This window comes from Mastomys coucha, unplaced genomic scaffold (genome assembly GCF_008632895.1).
Source record: "Mastomys coucha isolate ucsf_1 unplaced genomic scaffold, UCSF_Mcou_1 pScaffold20, whole genome shotgun sequence".
Lineage (NCBI taxonomy): Eukaryota > Metazoa > Chordata > Mammalia > Rodentia > Muridae > Mastomys > Mastomys coucha.
The window spans coordinates 56,674,866-56,689,786 of record NW_022196903.1 but is presented as its reverse complement, the minus strand read 5'-3'; the positions used below and the strand labels follow the sequence as shown (position 1 = coordinate 56,689,786).

General features: G+C 34.3%; 1 protein-coding gene across 6 annotated transcripts in view; it reads right to left on the bottom strand.

Annotated features, from left to right (window-relative positions):
* Positions 1 to 6,263: 6,263 nt before the first annotated feature.
* The window catches only part of Ccser1 (coiled-coil serine rich protein 1), a 1,196,027-nt gene continuing 1,187,369 nt past the window's right edge, over positions 6,264 to 14,921 (bottom strand). For 3 of the 6 annotated variants that reach the window (XM_031382065.1, XM_031382062.1, XM_031382066.1), the window contains one exon: positions 6,714 to 9,868. In XM_031382065.1, the coding sequence (XP_031237925.1) occupies positions 9,386 to 9,868 (483 nt within the window). In that variant the 3' untranslated portion in view covers positions 6,714 to 9,385. Of the gene's footprint in view, positions 9,869 to 14,921 lie in introns of all 6 variants that reach the window. The other 3 variants (XM_031382063.1, XM_031382064.1, XM_031382068.1) reach the window with 2 other exon arrangements.

The window sequence follows — 14,921 nt, the reverse complement described above, 5'->3', positions numbered from 1 at the left end:
CAACCAACCAACCAAAGAAACAAAATCAAAAACAATAAAACAAAAATATTTATTCAGACTACTGAAACAAATTATGAATTTTATTTGATTATGTATGGATTATTGTTTTCTTTTATATTACAAAAAAACACAGGTAGATGGTAGTTCACCAACAAACAGTTGAGTTGTATGAAGAAATAAATAGTATGGTCTTGCATGGAAGCAATAACCTTATAGAATGCTTAATTCAAAATACAAATATGTATAGTTAAAAAGCTCATTTAGATAATCCTTCCTTGTGATTGTGGTGTCATTATCTGTGAAACCTGCATTCCACTTTTAAAATATCTGTTTCCAAATATCAGAACTTCGAGTGGAAGTTAAAACTTGATGAAACTAATGAAAGGTTTAAGGTCTTTGTTCCTGCTTTGTGACAAAAGTTAATTGGAAGTAATTTATAAGACTTTTGCTTTCTCTAACTTCTCCATTAGGGACCTTGTGATCAGTTCAATGGTTGGCTGTGAACATCCACCTCTGTATATGTCAGGCTCTGGCAGAGCCTCTCAGAAGACAGCTATATCGGTTTCTGTCAACATGCACTTGTCATCTACAATAGTGTCAGCATTTGGTGAATATATATGGATTGGATCCCCAGGTGGGGCAGTGTAGGGCAGTAGCCTGTTCAGGCAACCTGGGCCCAGTTGAGTAACAGATCTGAACCCGGGTGACCCAGTTGGCAATATCTCTGCCTGCAAGGGATGGAAAGAATTTGACCATGACTCTTGGCACCTTTGCTCCTGTTTCAGTCACAACCTCACAGCTGTCCCCACAGGAGATGTGTGCTCTGTCCAGTAGACAATGCCCCAAGCTCCCAGCATTCTAGCTGGACCCTACCCCCAGTCATCTGACCACAGCCAGGTATGGCCCACCCCACAGACAGTCATGCCTCACACAATATCAGAGGCGGTTCACCTCCTCCCTTCTCTCTTGCCTTCTTCCTCTCTCTTGTTCTTTGTTCTCTCTCTTGCCTTCTTGTTCTCTTGCTTCCTTTCTTCCTTTCTTGCTCTTTGTTCTCTCTCTTGCTCTCTTGCTTTCTTCCTTTTCTTTCTCTCTCTCCTTCTCTTCTCCTCTCCTTTCTTTCCTTTCTTCCTCTCTACATGGTCAGCCTATTTTCTCTTTCCTCTAACAAAATATCTCACAATTATGCATTGCCTCTTTTTAACTAACTAATGAACCATACAGCCATAGGCCTCAGCAGCAGAGAGCCCCAGACAACAGCAGAGACACACAGGCCCACAGGGCAGTCTCAGATGGCCATTTCTTCAGTTTCTGCTCCACACTTTTTCTCCTTATTTGCTTCCATGAGCATTTTGCCCCCCCTTCTAAAAAGAATCGAAGCACCCACACTTTGTTCTTCCTTCTCCTTGAGCTTCATGTGGTCTGTGAATTGTATCTTGAGTATTCTGAGCTTTTGGGCTAATATCCACTTATCAGTGAGTATATGCTATGTGTGTTCTTTTGTGATTGGGTTACCTCACTCAGGATGATATTTTCTAGTTATATCCATTTGTCTAAGAATTTCATGAATTCATTGTTTTTTAATAACTGAGTAGTACTCCATTGTATAAATGTATCACATTTTCTGGATCCATTCCTCTGTTGAAGGGCATCTAGGTTCTTTCTATCTTCAGGCTATTATAAATAAGGCTACTATGAACATAGTGGAACATGTCTTTGTTATATATTGGAGCACCTTTTGGATATACACCCGGGTGTGGTATAGCTCCATCCTCAGGTAATACTATGTCCAATTTTCTGAAGAACTGCCAGACTAATTTTCAGAGTGCTTGTACCAGATTGCAATCCCACTAACAATGGAGGAGTTCTTCTTTCTCCACATCCTTGCCAGCATCTGCTGTCACCTGATTTTTTTGATCTTAGCAATTCTGAAGGTGTGAGGTAGAATCTCAGGGTTGTTTTGATTTTCATTTCCCAATGAATAAGGATGTTGAACATTTCTTTAGGTACTTCTCAGCTATTCAGGCTTCATCAGTTAAGAATTATTTAGCTCTATGCCCCATTTTTAATAGGGTTATTCGAATGTCTGGAATCTTATTTCTTGAGCTCTTTGTATATATTGGATATTAGCCCTCTATCAGAGGTAGGATTGGAAAAGATCTTTTCCCAATCTGTTGGTTGCTGTTTTAACCTATTGACAATGTCCTTCGCCTCCAGAAGCCTTACAATTTTATGAGGTCCCATATGTCAATTCTTGATCTTAGAGCATAGGTCATTGGTGTTCTGTTCAGCAACTTTCCCCCTATTCCCATTTGTTCGAGGATCTTCCCCACTTTATCTTCTACTAGATTCAATATATCTGGTTTTATGTGGAGGTCCTTGATCCACTTAGACTTGAACTTTGTACAAGGAGATAAGAATGCATTCTTCTATATGCTGATCTCCAGTTGAACCCGCACCATTTGTTGAAAATGTTATCTTTTTTCCCACTGGATGGTTTTAGCTCCTTTGTCAAAGATCAAGTGACCATAGGCATGTGGGTTCATTTCTGGGTCTTTAATTCTATTCCATTGATCTATCTGCCTATCTCTGTACCAATATGATGCAGTTTTTTATCACTATTGCTCTGTAGCACAGCTTGAGGTCAGGGATGGTGATTCTCTTAGAAGTTCTTTTATTGTTGAGAATAATTTTCATTATCCTGGGTTTTTTGTTATTCCAAATGAATTTGCGAATTGCTCTTTCTAACTCTGTGAAGAATTGAGTTGGAATTTTGATAAGGATTGCATTGAATCTATAGATCGCTTTCAGCATTTTTCTTTATATACTACTGTAGAGTCTAAAATCAAAATATTTTAACTTTTTAGTATGTATTACCATTTTATTTTAAATAGGAAATGAAGCAGTTCACCCCACAAATATTCCTTTTAATTTTGTGCAATGAAATATAGCAATTAAAAACATAGCTGTGTATAACCTCTGAAAGTTGTTTTTAAATATTTGGCAGGATAAAGATCTTTGACCAGGACATTATCTGCTCAAAAGATAAACATCAGCCAGACTTGCTATAGTAGGCAAAACAATTGATGTGAAAGATAAGATTCTGTTTGCGTAAAAGTACAGAAGTTTCAATACTCTATGGATATTTACACATGGTCCAAATTATTTCTTATATCATACAACTTTAAAATTGTAAAACAAGTAAATTTTATTGTAGAGATTATTGAATTCCTCATGAGAGTGTGCTACAGGGTTTTTAGAAAAAAAATTCTTCTTTCTTTTATGGCTACATCATCAGTACTCATGGGTCAATTGTACTGAAAAAGAAATTTACTATAAGAAATACATTCCTTCCTTGCAGAGTTTATGATTGATAAACTAACTGATAAAACTGCTATATATGTATAAATATAAACATATGCAAGCATTTTATAAATAATACATTTTATCATCTCCACAAAAAGTATATGAGACAGTATTATGGTGATCCTATCCAGAGATATCAAAACGAATGTAGAAGCTCTCTAAAGGGAACATCGAAATAACTTTTATATGTGGTATTTGAACAGAACACATTGTACAAGTAGATTCTAACTCTTCAATTTATTTCTTTGCTTTTAAGTACAATGACAAATAATCAATGCTCTTCTTTCTGTATGATCCTGAATATGCTAGTAAATTATTTGACCACCTCTTGTAATAGAACAGTTCAAAAGTATATAAATTTGATTCTTGGTTCCTTTGTAAGTAGAGCTGTACTGCTTCTTATAAAAGATATAAACAAATGTCTTTGATATAAAATCAAATTGTAAATTCATAATATTTACTCCAACTGGATTTTTATGCATTTATGTATTTACATGATTGATTTGACATCTAATATGGATTACTGATTCTGGGAATAAGCTGCTGAGAATGGTTTAATAGCTCTTAGACTTCTTTATTTAAAACCATACACTTTCTGTGTGTTTGAAATCAGGGTTTTACATGCCACTAGATAGTTAGATATTAGTTTTTCTCCTCTGATCTAAAACATATTGTTTCCTGACTTACTGTGTTATGTAAACATATTATAAGATCTCTGAATTCATATTAGGAAAAAAGCACATGTTAGAAAATAGTTTATTTACAAGACCATTATAGGTGCTACTATTCACCATAACTTTCCATATAATATATGGATTATACTTTAATATATTATTATAGAATATGTAAAATATTATTATATAATATATATTATATAATACATATTATCCTTTAATATATTATTGTCAATTATTTTAAACCAATGTTTCTAATGATATTCAAGACAGTACCAACTATGCACATCTTAAAAACATAGCACTGTGAAAAAACAAAGTAAGACATTGTTTGGGATAGTAAAATTTTCATAAAGGTTTGTTATGTGTTCTTAAAAGACTCTTGTTTGGATCTAGATGACACATTCTTTGGCCATACATTCTGTTTGTATAAGCACTAATTTTGAGGAGTCATCAGTTTAAATAGCTAGTGAAAAGGCAATAAAGATATCCATTCAATGAAAACATGGCACAAATTCAAATTTCCAGTACATAATAATATTTCACCATGTACCCACATAATCTTAGACTCAATTTATATACATACTGACATGCTGTTTTCTTTCATTTTGTTGTTGTCATTGTTGTTGTTGTTGTTTTACTTTGGTCGTGTGGCTACTTTTTTTCCCATTGGATATTTTCTTTGTATACATTTCAAATGTTATCCCCTTTTCTCAGTTTCCTTCTGGAAACCCCCCCATCCAGTCCCCCTTCCCTCTGTTTCTATGAGGGTGTTACCCCACCCACCCACTTCTGCCTCCTCACCCTGGCATTCTCCTACACTGGGGTATTGAGCTTTCACAGGACCAAAGGCTTCTCCTCCCAATGATGCCTGACAATGCTATCCTTTGCCACATATGTGGCTGGAGCCATGGGTCTCTGCATGTGTACTCTTTGAGTGTATGTAATGCTTAAAATAAAGGAATACTCTGTTATATTATTATTACTATTATGATGTTCTGAGCATCATGCTTGGATAAACTAAAAATTCAAATTAATTTCTTTGTTGTTTGTTTTCCATTTTTAGTTATTAAATAAATGATTACATTTTTTAATTTTCCTGGGTCATGAGATTATTTTTTGATATTTAATTCTGTGCTGTGTATATTTTACTGATTGTATAACAGATAGGGGGACATTCACTCTATTAGAGAAATTAAAGTATAAAAGAGGATGTCTAGTGTAACCATGAGATTACTGGAAGGAATGTATAATATATCATATGTAACATTAAATTGTATATATTTTAAATTGTTATTTTATAATTACTATAAAATTTATCATCACAAATTGCTTCAAGTCAGTATAGATTTCAAGGCAATGAGGGGGGGTGTGAACACAAGCTCCTATCCCCCTTATCCAAGAAGCTGTCTACAACTAACAACTGCTTGAAAAGGAAAAATTAGTATTCTCCAATGGAATTTCAATAGAGTAAGATGATCTACACAAAACAAATTCAATGATATGTTTCCAGATTTTTTCTGATATTGTTTTGTTTGAGCTTATTATACTCTTGCTGATTGAGTATATATTATGGTTTCTGATTTTGTGTTTTTATGAATTTTGTTTGTATACACTTCTGTGTGTGTGTGTGTGTGTGTGAAAGAGAGAAGGAAAATATGAAAGAAAACTGTATTACATATTATATTTTTTATGTTGAAAAATATGGAGTAGATAATATTTTTTTGTATTATTAAATAGGAAACTAATGTGTGGGTATGTATGTGTGGGTGAGAAGATGAGAAACATCAAAGTGCGAATTAAGCTAAGGACATATAAGAAACATATAAAGAAATTTTATTAGGTAAAATAATAAAAAATAAACAAATTAAATTGCTTCAACAGAGATACACACTATGAATAGACAAAGATTGTCTTGGAATCTATATAATTGTTAAACAAAAGTTCAAAGTCAAGGTAGGAATACTTGGAACTCCTACATAGCTACTGGTATGAAAATTTATTGATAATTAAGTTGACAATATAATGATGAGTTATGGAGAAAATACAACTCACCCGTTTTTCATCTGTTTCACAAGTTAATTTCCTGGAAAGTCTATGAAACTGACCAATTATTTTAAGAATATGATCTTTTGGTGTTTAGTCATAGGGGAAAGGGTCTTAACTCTTTTTTGTTTTTTTTTTGTCTATTGAACATACAAAAAAACCTCTGTTTTTCATGTGAAATATTCATTTAGCTCAAGAAGACTTAGACACCATGGAGATTGTGACATATATCCCAGACTAAATCTCGGGATATATATATATCCATAAGTATCCATATATATATATATATATGGATACACAGGAGAAATATCCAGATTATTCATGACAACTCTCTAAGTATGTTATGTTAAATGACTTTATGCATTCCATTTCCTGAAATTATTTCATATTAACTATCATGCCATTTTCATGTGTACATGTCAATAAATAACAAAAAATAAAAATAAATTCTTGAATATTGAGAGTCTAGCAGCACACCCTAAGCACATTGCTAGTGGGGGATTAATTGTTATCCAATGGCAGCAAGAGCTTCATTGTATCATTTAGGCAAAGATGGTTGCAAATCAGAGAAGCAGTGTAAGTTTGAGAAATGGCTCAATATTCTGTGGCGACGATTAGCATATAAAAATCTAGCATGAAGAAATTTTATTGGGTAAAATAGTAAAAAAGTAAACAAATTAAATTATTTCAACAAAGAAAACACAACAATAGACTTTATATAGAAAGAAAGCTTCATATTCCAGTGGTTACAAAAGTGGGAATAGTTTATTTCAGGTAGACACAGTTCTCCTTCATGGAATAACTCTTCTACACCTGGTGTTAAGAAGAGTCTGCAGCAGAAGTGTTACGTGGGTATTCAGACTTAGCTACACAAATGCATGCAAAGAAGAAAAAGGAGAAGACCATTGCTTCATCAGAAAAACAAGCACTTTTTTCCCTGGCATCATGTCTTTGGATATGTACTGCCTTGGAGAAATGTATAAAACTGTTTAATATGTGGAACAGGCTTAGAAAACTAGAGATTTTAGTACAAAGAAATCAATTCACTGAAAGAATGCCCACAAGAGGTCATTAGGACTTAGGCTAGCCACACAGAGGAACTTCTGAAAGAACCCCATGCCTTTGTTCCTGGCCTGCACTAACATCATGGGCTTGCACCTTCTCCAGGCCTGAGTCACACTGGGTATTACATTGAAACTAGAACACGGATGAAAATACTGATACAGAACAGTCTCAAGGTGATCGTTCCAAAAATACCCCTCCTTTCAAAATTGAGCAAGTTATCCCAGGGTTTCTTTTTGAATGTTTCAGGTTAAAAAAGGTTTGTCAAGAAAATACTAGTGTTTCAAACATCTCTTAAAATGTCTCTTAAATGACAGGATATTTTAAATAGATTATTTCTTACAAAGTATAATTCAAAAGCTATCTTCCAAGAAAACAACTATAAACGTCAAAATGCAAATGAAAAAGATTACTTATTTCCTTGCATATTTTTCCATATCCTGGAGAAAAAAAAACTTGTTTTGTTCATCATGCTTGGGTATTTACAGTTGTAAAATATTCTAACAATAGAAACCAACTTTCAGTACAAATCAAGCTGAATTCTACAACTACTCATTTTTTTTTTGTAATTTCACAAATATTGTCCAGCTCGTAAAGCACATCCACATGACTTTTGCAGCTTCAAGACGATGTTGGGAATGTTAGGAAAGAAGCTGCAGTACCTTTTTCTCTTTAGCAGATTTATAAACACACACACAAACAAAAGACAACTTGTGTGATGCACATGTCTTCACTAGCAAAATAAAATAAGAACAAGCATAGCCAAACTTCAATAATTAAAGCTGGGAGGGGCAGCTCAGGTTTATTCCCCAAAATGTATAGTTCAAATATATTTTTATATTAGGCAATGCATGTTCAGTGTAGTTCTATTATTAGCAGCTTAGTCAAATGGCATGCTAAAACTTCCATGTCATTTCCCCTTTGTTCATCTCATTTGTGCATGCTGATGGATTCTACCTTTTAGGGAATGCATGAGAAACAGCACATGCACTGGGTTGGATAGTTTCATTACATCCACTGTACTGAATGCGAGTAGTTACTAGCCCTGAACTTTCTAAGGAAACGGTCAATTGATACTCTTATTAAAAGAGTATGATGAGTCTATTTAGCTCCTTTGATCTATCTCCTATACCTTAAGTATGCAAAATATTAAACCTTACATATTGAAGACTAATTTTGCTACCAAATGAGACTGAAGGATTTTGGTTAGAGATTTATTCTGTAGATCTAATTGCCAAAGTTCCCATATTTTATATTTTGTTGAGAATCTAGTTAAGCTTATAGCCAGAATTTTATATATAAGTTACAAAAACCAAACCAAACCAAACCAAACCAAACCAAACCAGTAATTCTGCTTCTTAATTAAAACATCATGGCTTAATGAGTGTAAAGTAAACCTAGATGTATATAAAAATAAATGAATATTCTGAAAATACAAAAAAAGTATAGCAAAAGAATATATATTTTAGAATATTAAATCTTTAAAATTTAAAGGAAAAAATGTTCTTTATCCATGATGATAAGCACCAAATGTGCCAAAATTATGCTGCTGTCACTTCAGTCTGTGATATTTTGATACTTTCTATATCAGTAGGAAAACAAAAACAAACTAAAAATCAATGCCTAGTGAAGAGCAGAGTTGTGACTTTCTATCATTTGTGAACTATTTTAACTAAATATTCTAAAAACTAAAGAAATGGTCCTTCCCTCCCAATAGCTCCACAAGCTTGAATGTATGTAATAGAGAGACAAAGGTATCTCAGGTTACATGCACACAAGCTTCATTCCACTAACAAACACACCACCTAGTATAAGCTTTAAGTTTGTTCTGCTCTTTCTAGTAACTATGTAATCTAAAACTGTACAGTTCCTTCTTATACTCCTTCTAACCTACTTCATAATAACAGCATAAACAGAGAGCTATTTGACATTACTTTCTTGAAACCTCAATGCATATTAGCAAGTGGTACAGAAAAAAAAATAGAAATAACTTGTAGACTACATAATCCAGCAAGATCATCCCACTCATTATACATGTATGTTTCCATAGAGAGTGCAAACTCTTCTGAACAATTCAACCTAGTAAGTCAACATACTCAACCTCTCATTCTTAGAAATAAAATAAAAGCCTGTAAGTCTTTGCTTACAGCTAAAAATAAAAGTAGTAAAATGGACATGACCACTCTTAGATGACACATGGAGCAATAGCCATCTCTATTGTTCGCAGGGCATAGATCATTCTACCCATCCTGCTGGCCTAGCGTCTGGAACTCTGTTGTATGTAAATTGTGGTGGAGAAAAACATTCTTCCTGCTGTATGTGTGTAAGGAGATAGGTCCTCTGGGTGGTTGTCCAAATCTGCCTGTGAAGGTGGAGTGCTGTCGGGATAGAGCTGCTGGGTCCTTTGGTTTTTCTGAGAACATGGCCAGCCCTTCTGGCTTAGCTGCTGGTTTCAGAAAGCTCTGTCCCATAGTGGTCCTCAAATTTTGAGTCATTTCTGAGGTGACAGCTTCATGGTTTCCCCTTGTGTGTTTCATAACTCCTCCTAATTCCTTGTCCTTCAAGAAATTGCTTAGACACAGACCTGGGACTTGGCAGATGTTCTTATAGGGACTTGTCTGATCAGCTGTAGAGTATCTAAAACGGTCCTCGGTGGGAGTATGTATTGCTTTTCTGTCCCTTGTGCTGTGACTTTGGCTCATCGTTCGATTTCTGTGTATAGTCTGTGAAAAAAACAGAAAAGAAAAACCATCTTACAATGTCCTATGTAGAAGTAAATCATCACTTAAACCCATATGTACAAATCTGAAGCTTCTCAATGAGTGTGGACAACATAGCACAATTCTCCATGAAACTAAATCCCCAAGTATTATAATACTCCAGACAGTATTTAATGGTCAATGGACAGGAAATGTCATTTTGAGTTTTGAATTCTATGGTTTTATCTTAAAGCTTCATGCATGTGGAGTAACTGATTAGTAAAATAGGCTATTATTTACTTATTGATATATCTTAACAATGTATACAGATAATAAAATGTACCCAATGTACATAATCCTCAGATTTAAGATTTCTTGTACCTATAAATAATAACCTATTATTAAGACAATTTAAAGCAAGAAAGTCACTTCAACACTGAAAGTATAGCTGTAGAATAGAAGAATGATCAGTACATGGTTTGTTTAGAGTTTTAGATGCAGTTTTTCCCTTAAAAAAGGAGGACAAATTGCATACCGTCTTCCTTCCCTCATGAAACTTAAAGACCTGCATGGAATCAAAATGTCACTCATTTAGTCTTGTTACACATAAAGCAAGGGATACAAGCTGTCAATCACATTCTTCTGAATCCCACAGTGTTACAGAAACCATATTGAAGTAGGAACAGAAAGTAGCCACACTATTATTTGCTGGAATAAAACAAAAATGATGTGTCATCTCTAAAAAGAATATCAGAAAATTCATGAGAAGCACATGAAGAAGGGTAGAGGAAAACTGTGGAGACTGGTGTGATGGGACATCTGCAGATGGAGCCAGTGAAATTTCCAGTAACTTGAGATATAAATGGTCTACAGTAGGATTAAGTACTCATTGAAAATCAAATCTGCAAGTCTTGTATCTGTTCTGATCCCAAAATTCTTATATAACTGTCATCATTTTGTTGTGTAAGGATGGTCACTACTTTTACGTTAAGCAATGCCAAATCAAAGTCTAGCTATCATCTACTAAGCCCATCCTTCTACTCTCGCTAAAAGCACTGTGGTCTCGCTTAACACCTGAGGATTGTCTTGTGTCTCCTTTTGTTTGCTTGTTTGTTTATTTGTTTGTTTTTGTGTTTTGTTTTGTTTTGGTTTTTAGTATAGAATAGAGTTTATTCTGAGAATGGGGATGGAAGGTAAGTGGGTAGTAGAGGCAGAAGGAGGCAGAGAGAGAAAGAGAGAGAGACAGAGACAGACAGAGAGACCCAGAGAGATTAGGGAAGTAGAGAAATAAGCATATGGAGAGAGAGGTGGAAAGGGAATGAGGAAGAGGGGGAAGGGAATAGGGAGAGAAGAGCAAGAGAACAAGAGAGGAGCAAGAGCATGTCTCCTTTTTTTCATGCTTCTGCATACCCAGTACTCATGGCTATACTGATAAGTCTCCACTAATAATTGAGCACTTACTAGCATCCTCTGGTGTCTAGCCAGTTGCCTGGCAATGCCAGGGATTTAACAGACCCATATAAATACATTTATGTTTGAGATTATATTGTATAGTGTTATTCAGTATATATTACATGGCAAGATATCTGCTAATGTTTGAACATATTATCTCACTGGATTGTCATTTCAGTTGAGCCTTTGAGGTCATCATTACTAAAATGTTTTTTGCTGTGTTATCTCTATTAACTGTCTTCTTTTGCTTTATGTTAGTCACATCTAGTTGTTGTTGTTGCTGTTGTTGTTGTTTATGCTTCAATGTTGCTAATGATTTGACATTCTTATTTTGTATCATGGTCTTATTTCAGGAACCTTCAGTCTCTTTCAAGATACCAAGCTGATCTGGGACTAATAAAAACAACCCCATTAATTGGGGCAGGGAGCAAAAGCAGTAACATTTATCTTTATCATTAAGAATCTTTCTTAGTTGTCTTTCTTTTTCTCTTTTTCTTTTCTTTTCTTTTTCTTTTCCTTTCATTTCCCCCCCACTGTTCTTCCCCACTGCTCTGTGTCCTCCTTATAAAAGTAAGTTGTGGCTTCTCTTCCACTGTGGCATAACCTAAGGTGCTTACTCAAGTGTTGACTCTTTTACTACAGGAGTGCAAATCAGCCTTGGGTTTAATTCCTGCAGCCAGATGCAGCCATGTGCTAGGCATATGGGCTCTCATTTTGAGTACTGCGAGAAAAATAATATTTCCAATGGAAGAAGAGTTTGGAAGATCAAGAGTAATAAAGCCAGCATTAATGTGTCTCTTCCTAGTGGCATTATTTTCATGGCAAATCATAATTATATATACATATGGGATACAATAAAAGGTTTTGATGTGTGGATATAAAGTTGAGAGTTTAAATTAAGATGAATGACACATCTATTATCTCTTGTTTGATTTGTTTGTTCATTTGTTTTACATAGGATGCCTATGAAAGTAAAGAATGCTGATGGGGATCTCGCTGACATCACTTTAATAACACAGCAAGAGTAAATATTCATTATTCTATCTACCTATTTTAGACCTTCCAGGATATTTCATCACATCTAATATACATTTTTAATGAACATATGTAGAAGGTCAAACAACAGAATCCCACAAGCAGCTTAAGTGCTCATCCTCTAGTGCATGCCAAGTAACTGCAACTACAGTGGATCTACTGCAAAAAGGTACAAAACAAAATCAGAATTATTTTCTTCAAACCATAGGATTATGCCACCTTTGTACAACTTAGCACTAAAGCAGGTAAGATATTACATAATCTAGAGATCACAGCAGAGTATTAAATGATTAAAAACATCTACTTGTGATGTCATTTATATATATTATAAGCAAATCAGGTCTTTTCCCCACCGGACGTTAATGCCTTTTTCATTTCCTCACTGGGACATATAACCACCACCACATGCAATAAACGGTGACTCTAGTTTAAATAAACTTTTACATACTGGTATAAAGAAAAAAAATATTTTGTGGTACTAATTTAAAGTGAATGATGACTGGAAATTTACCATCCAGTTTGTCTCAGTGTTACAGATGTCTACAGTATCAATGCAGTTATCAATGGCAACTGCCAAAAGATCTCTGTCAAAAGTGGAGAACAATAATTTTATGAGTATAATCATGGCTATATAGAAAGCAATTGACAGACATATTATATCTTTAGCAAATAAACACAACATTTAACACCCCCACCTACTCAAGGAACTTTTTGCAAGAAGAGGAAGAAAGAATGTGAAAGAGAAATGTGTGATTTGGGAGTCAGGTGCGAATGGGGAATGAAATGGCTATTGTATTCTAGAACTCACATGAGCTGTGGCTATCTACATGAGGTAGGGCCTGTAGAATCTTTCAATGGAAACAGGAAGCTTTCATTGTGTCCCACACCTCTCATTTGTATTTATATACTAATAATGGCTGATGGTAAGGAGATTTTCTTCTCTGGTCCATATGCTTGTTTCTTTAAACTAACATCAACCATTGCTCTTGTAAACAATCCCGATGAAAATCATTAAGTCAGTGTGCAAAGTAGAGATAAACCTAAAATGGGGTCTGTTTGAAAAGACGCAGTGCACTACCAAGAGTCAGGAGGCACAGAAAGGGTGGCAATATGTGTATTATTGAAATGCTCTGTATACAAACTATAGGGTGTTTTTGTTTTCTTTTACAGGTCCCTTGGACTCCAGTTTTGTGTTTTCATACTATTCCATATTATTCTTGTGCATACAAACATATATGTCTCTGAGTCTATGTCAGTTCAAGTGAGTTTTCTTTTAATTTCTCTTCTATTTGTTTTGTCCTATTATGATTTGTTTTAATTGTTTCATTATTATTATTTATATGGGTTTTTTGTTGTTTGTTTTTTTAACAAGAAGCAGAAAAGATGTTGACTCAGATGGGAAGAGAGTATGAGAAGCTCTGGAGAAGCTGGGGGAGGTGGAAGCCACCAGCAGGATCTATTGTATAATTGCAAAAGAAAAAAATAGAGAAAAAGAAGAGAAAGAAAATGTCATAAACCAATTCTATATCATCATATATATTAATAAAAGATTACAGAAAAGTAGTCACCAATGAGCTTATATCTTGGCACTTTCACCTCAAGCAAGAAAGCAATGGCCTTCCTCTGAGTGATTGGTAAAATCTCTGCAGTGTCTCACTGCAGTCATTTCCCTTCACTACGTTCCAAGGACTAAAAAGTCCTGTGTTATTTTAACAATTTTATTCCATGTATATTTGTATATTATACCTTCTTTAGATGTCCTAAAGTGTTTGGTTTAGGAGAGAGTATGACATTAAAGGCATTTAATACTAAATGTTGCCTCACCAATAACAAGTTTAGACTCCCTTTCTATCTTTATATTTTTTATATACACAATAATTTTTATATCATAAGGTAAAGACTTTTGAAAATTTCTTAAGTAATAACCCAAAACAAAACACACATGAATCATTTACTTTGTAGCTCAGTTAATGAAAGGTAAAATAAATCTTCAGAATAGTCCATACTTATACATGTTTTCAGAAGAGAGTCTATTGCTATGATCATTAGCTGGAATGGTTTATTGATTATATAATACTCTTTCCATTGATAATTACCCCCAATTAATGCTCATAAATTTGATAATCTATATAGGTTAGTAGTTATGCTTCATTCTTAAACTTCCAAGTCCTAAACACACACACTAACACAGATATATATATATAGGTATGTATGTATGTATAGCTTCATTGCTAGACAGTAGATGAAGTGAGTGCAGATCTTTCAAAGAGACACGCTAATCTTTCAGAGGCATTCTGTAGCCTCTGGTCTTTTTAGTTGTATATTTTTCACAACACACAAGGAATATTATGTAAGTACAAATTATACTCAGAAGAAATAGCAAAGCTTTCATAATCACCAAAGTAATATGACATTATATCAATCTATTACAGATCAGGGAATTTGAAACATAAATCTTTTAAACAACATTTTTTTCAATATTGTTGAACATGAATCAAACAAAAAACATCATGGAAGAGCAGGTGTTAATCTCCTTCCTCCAATGCGTAATTTTGGCAGATGGAGGTATACTCCTTTCGTAAAAAAATGA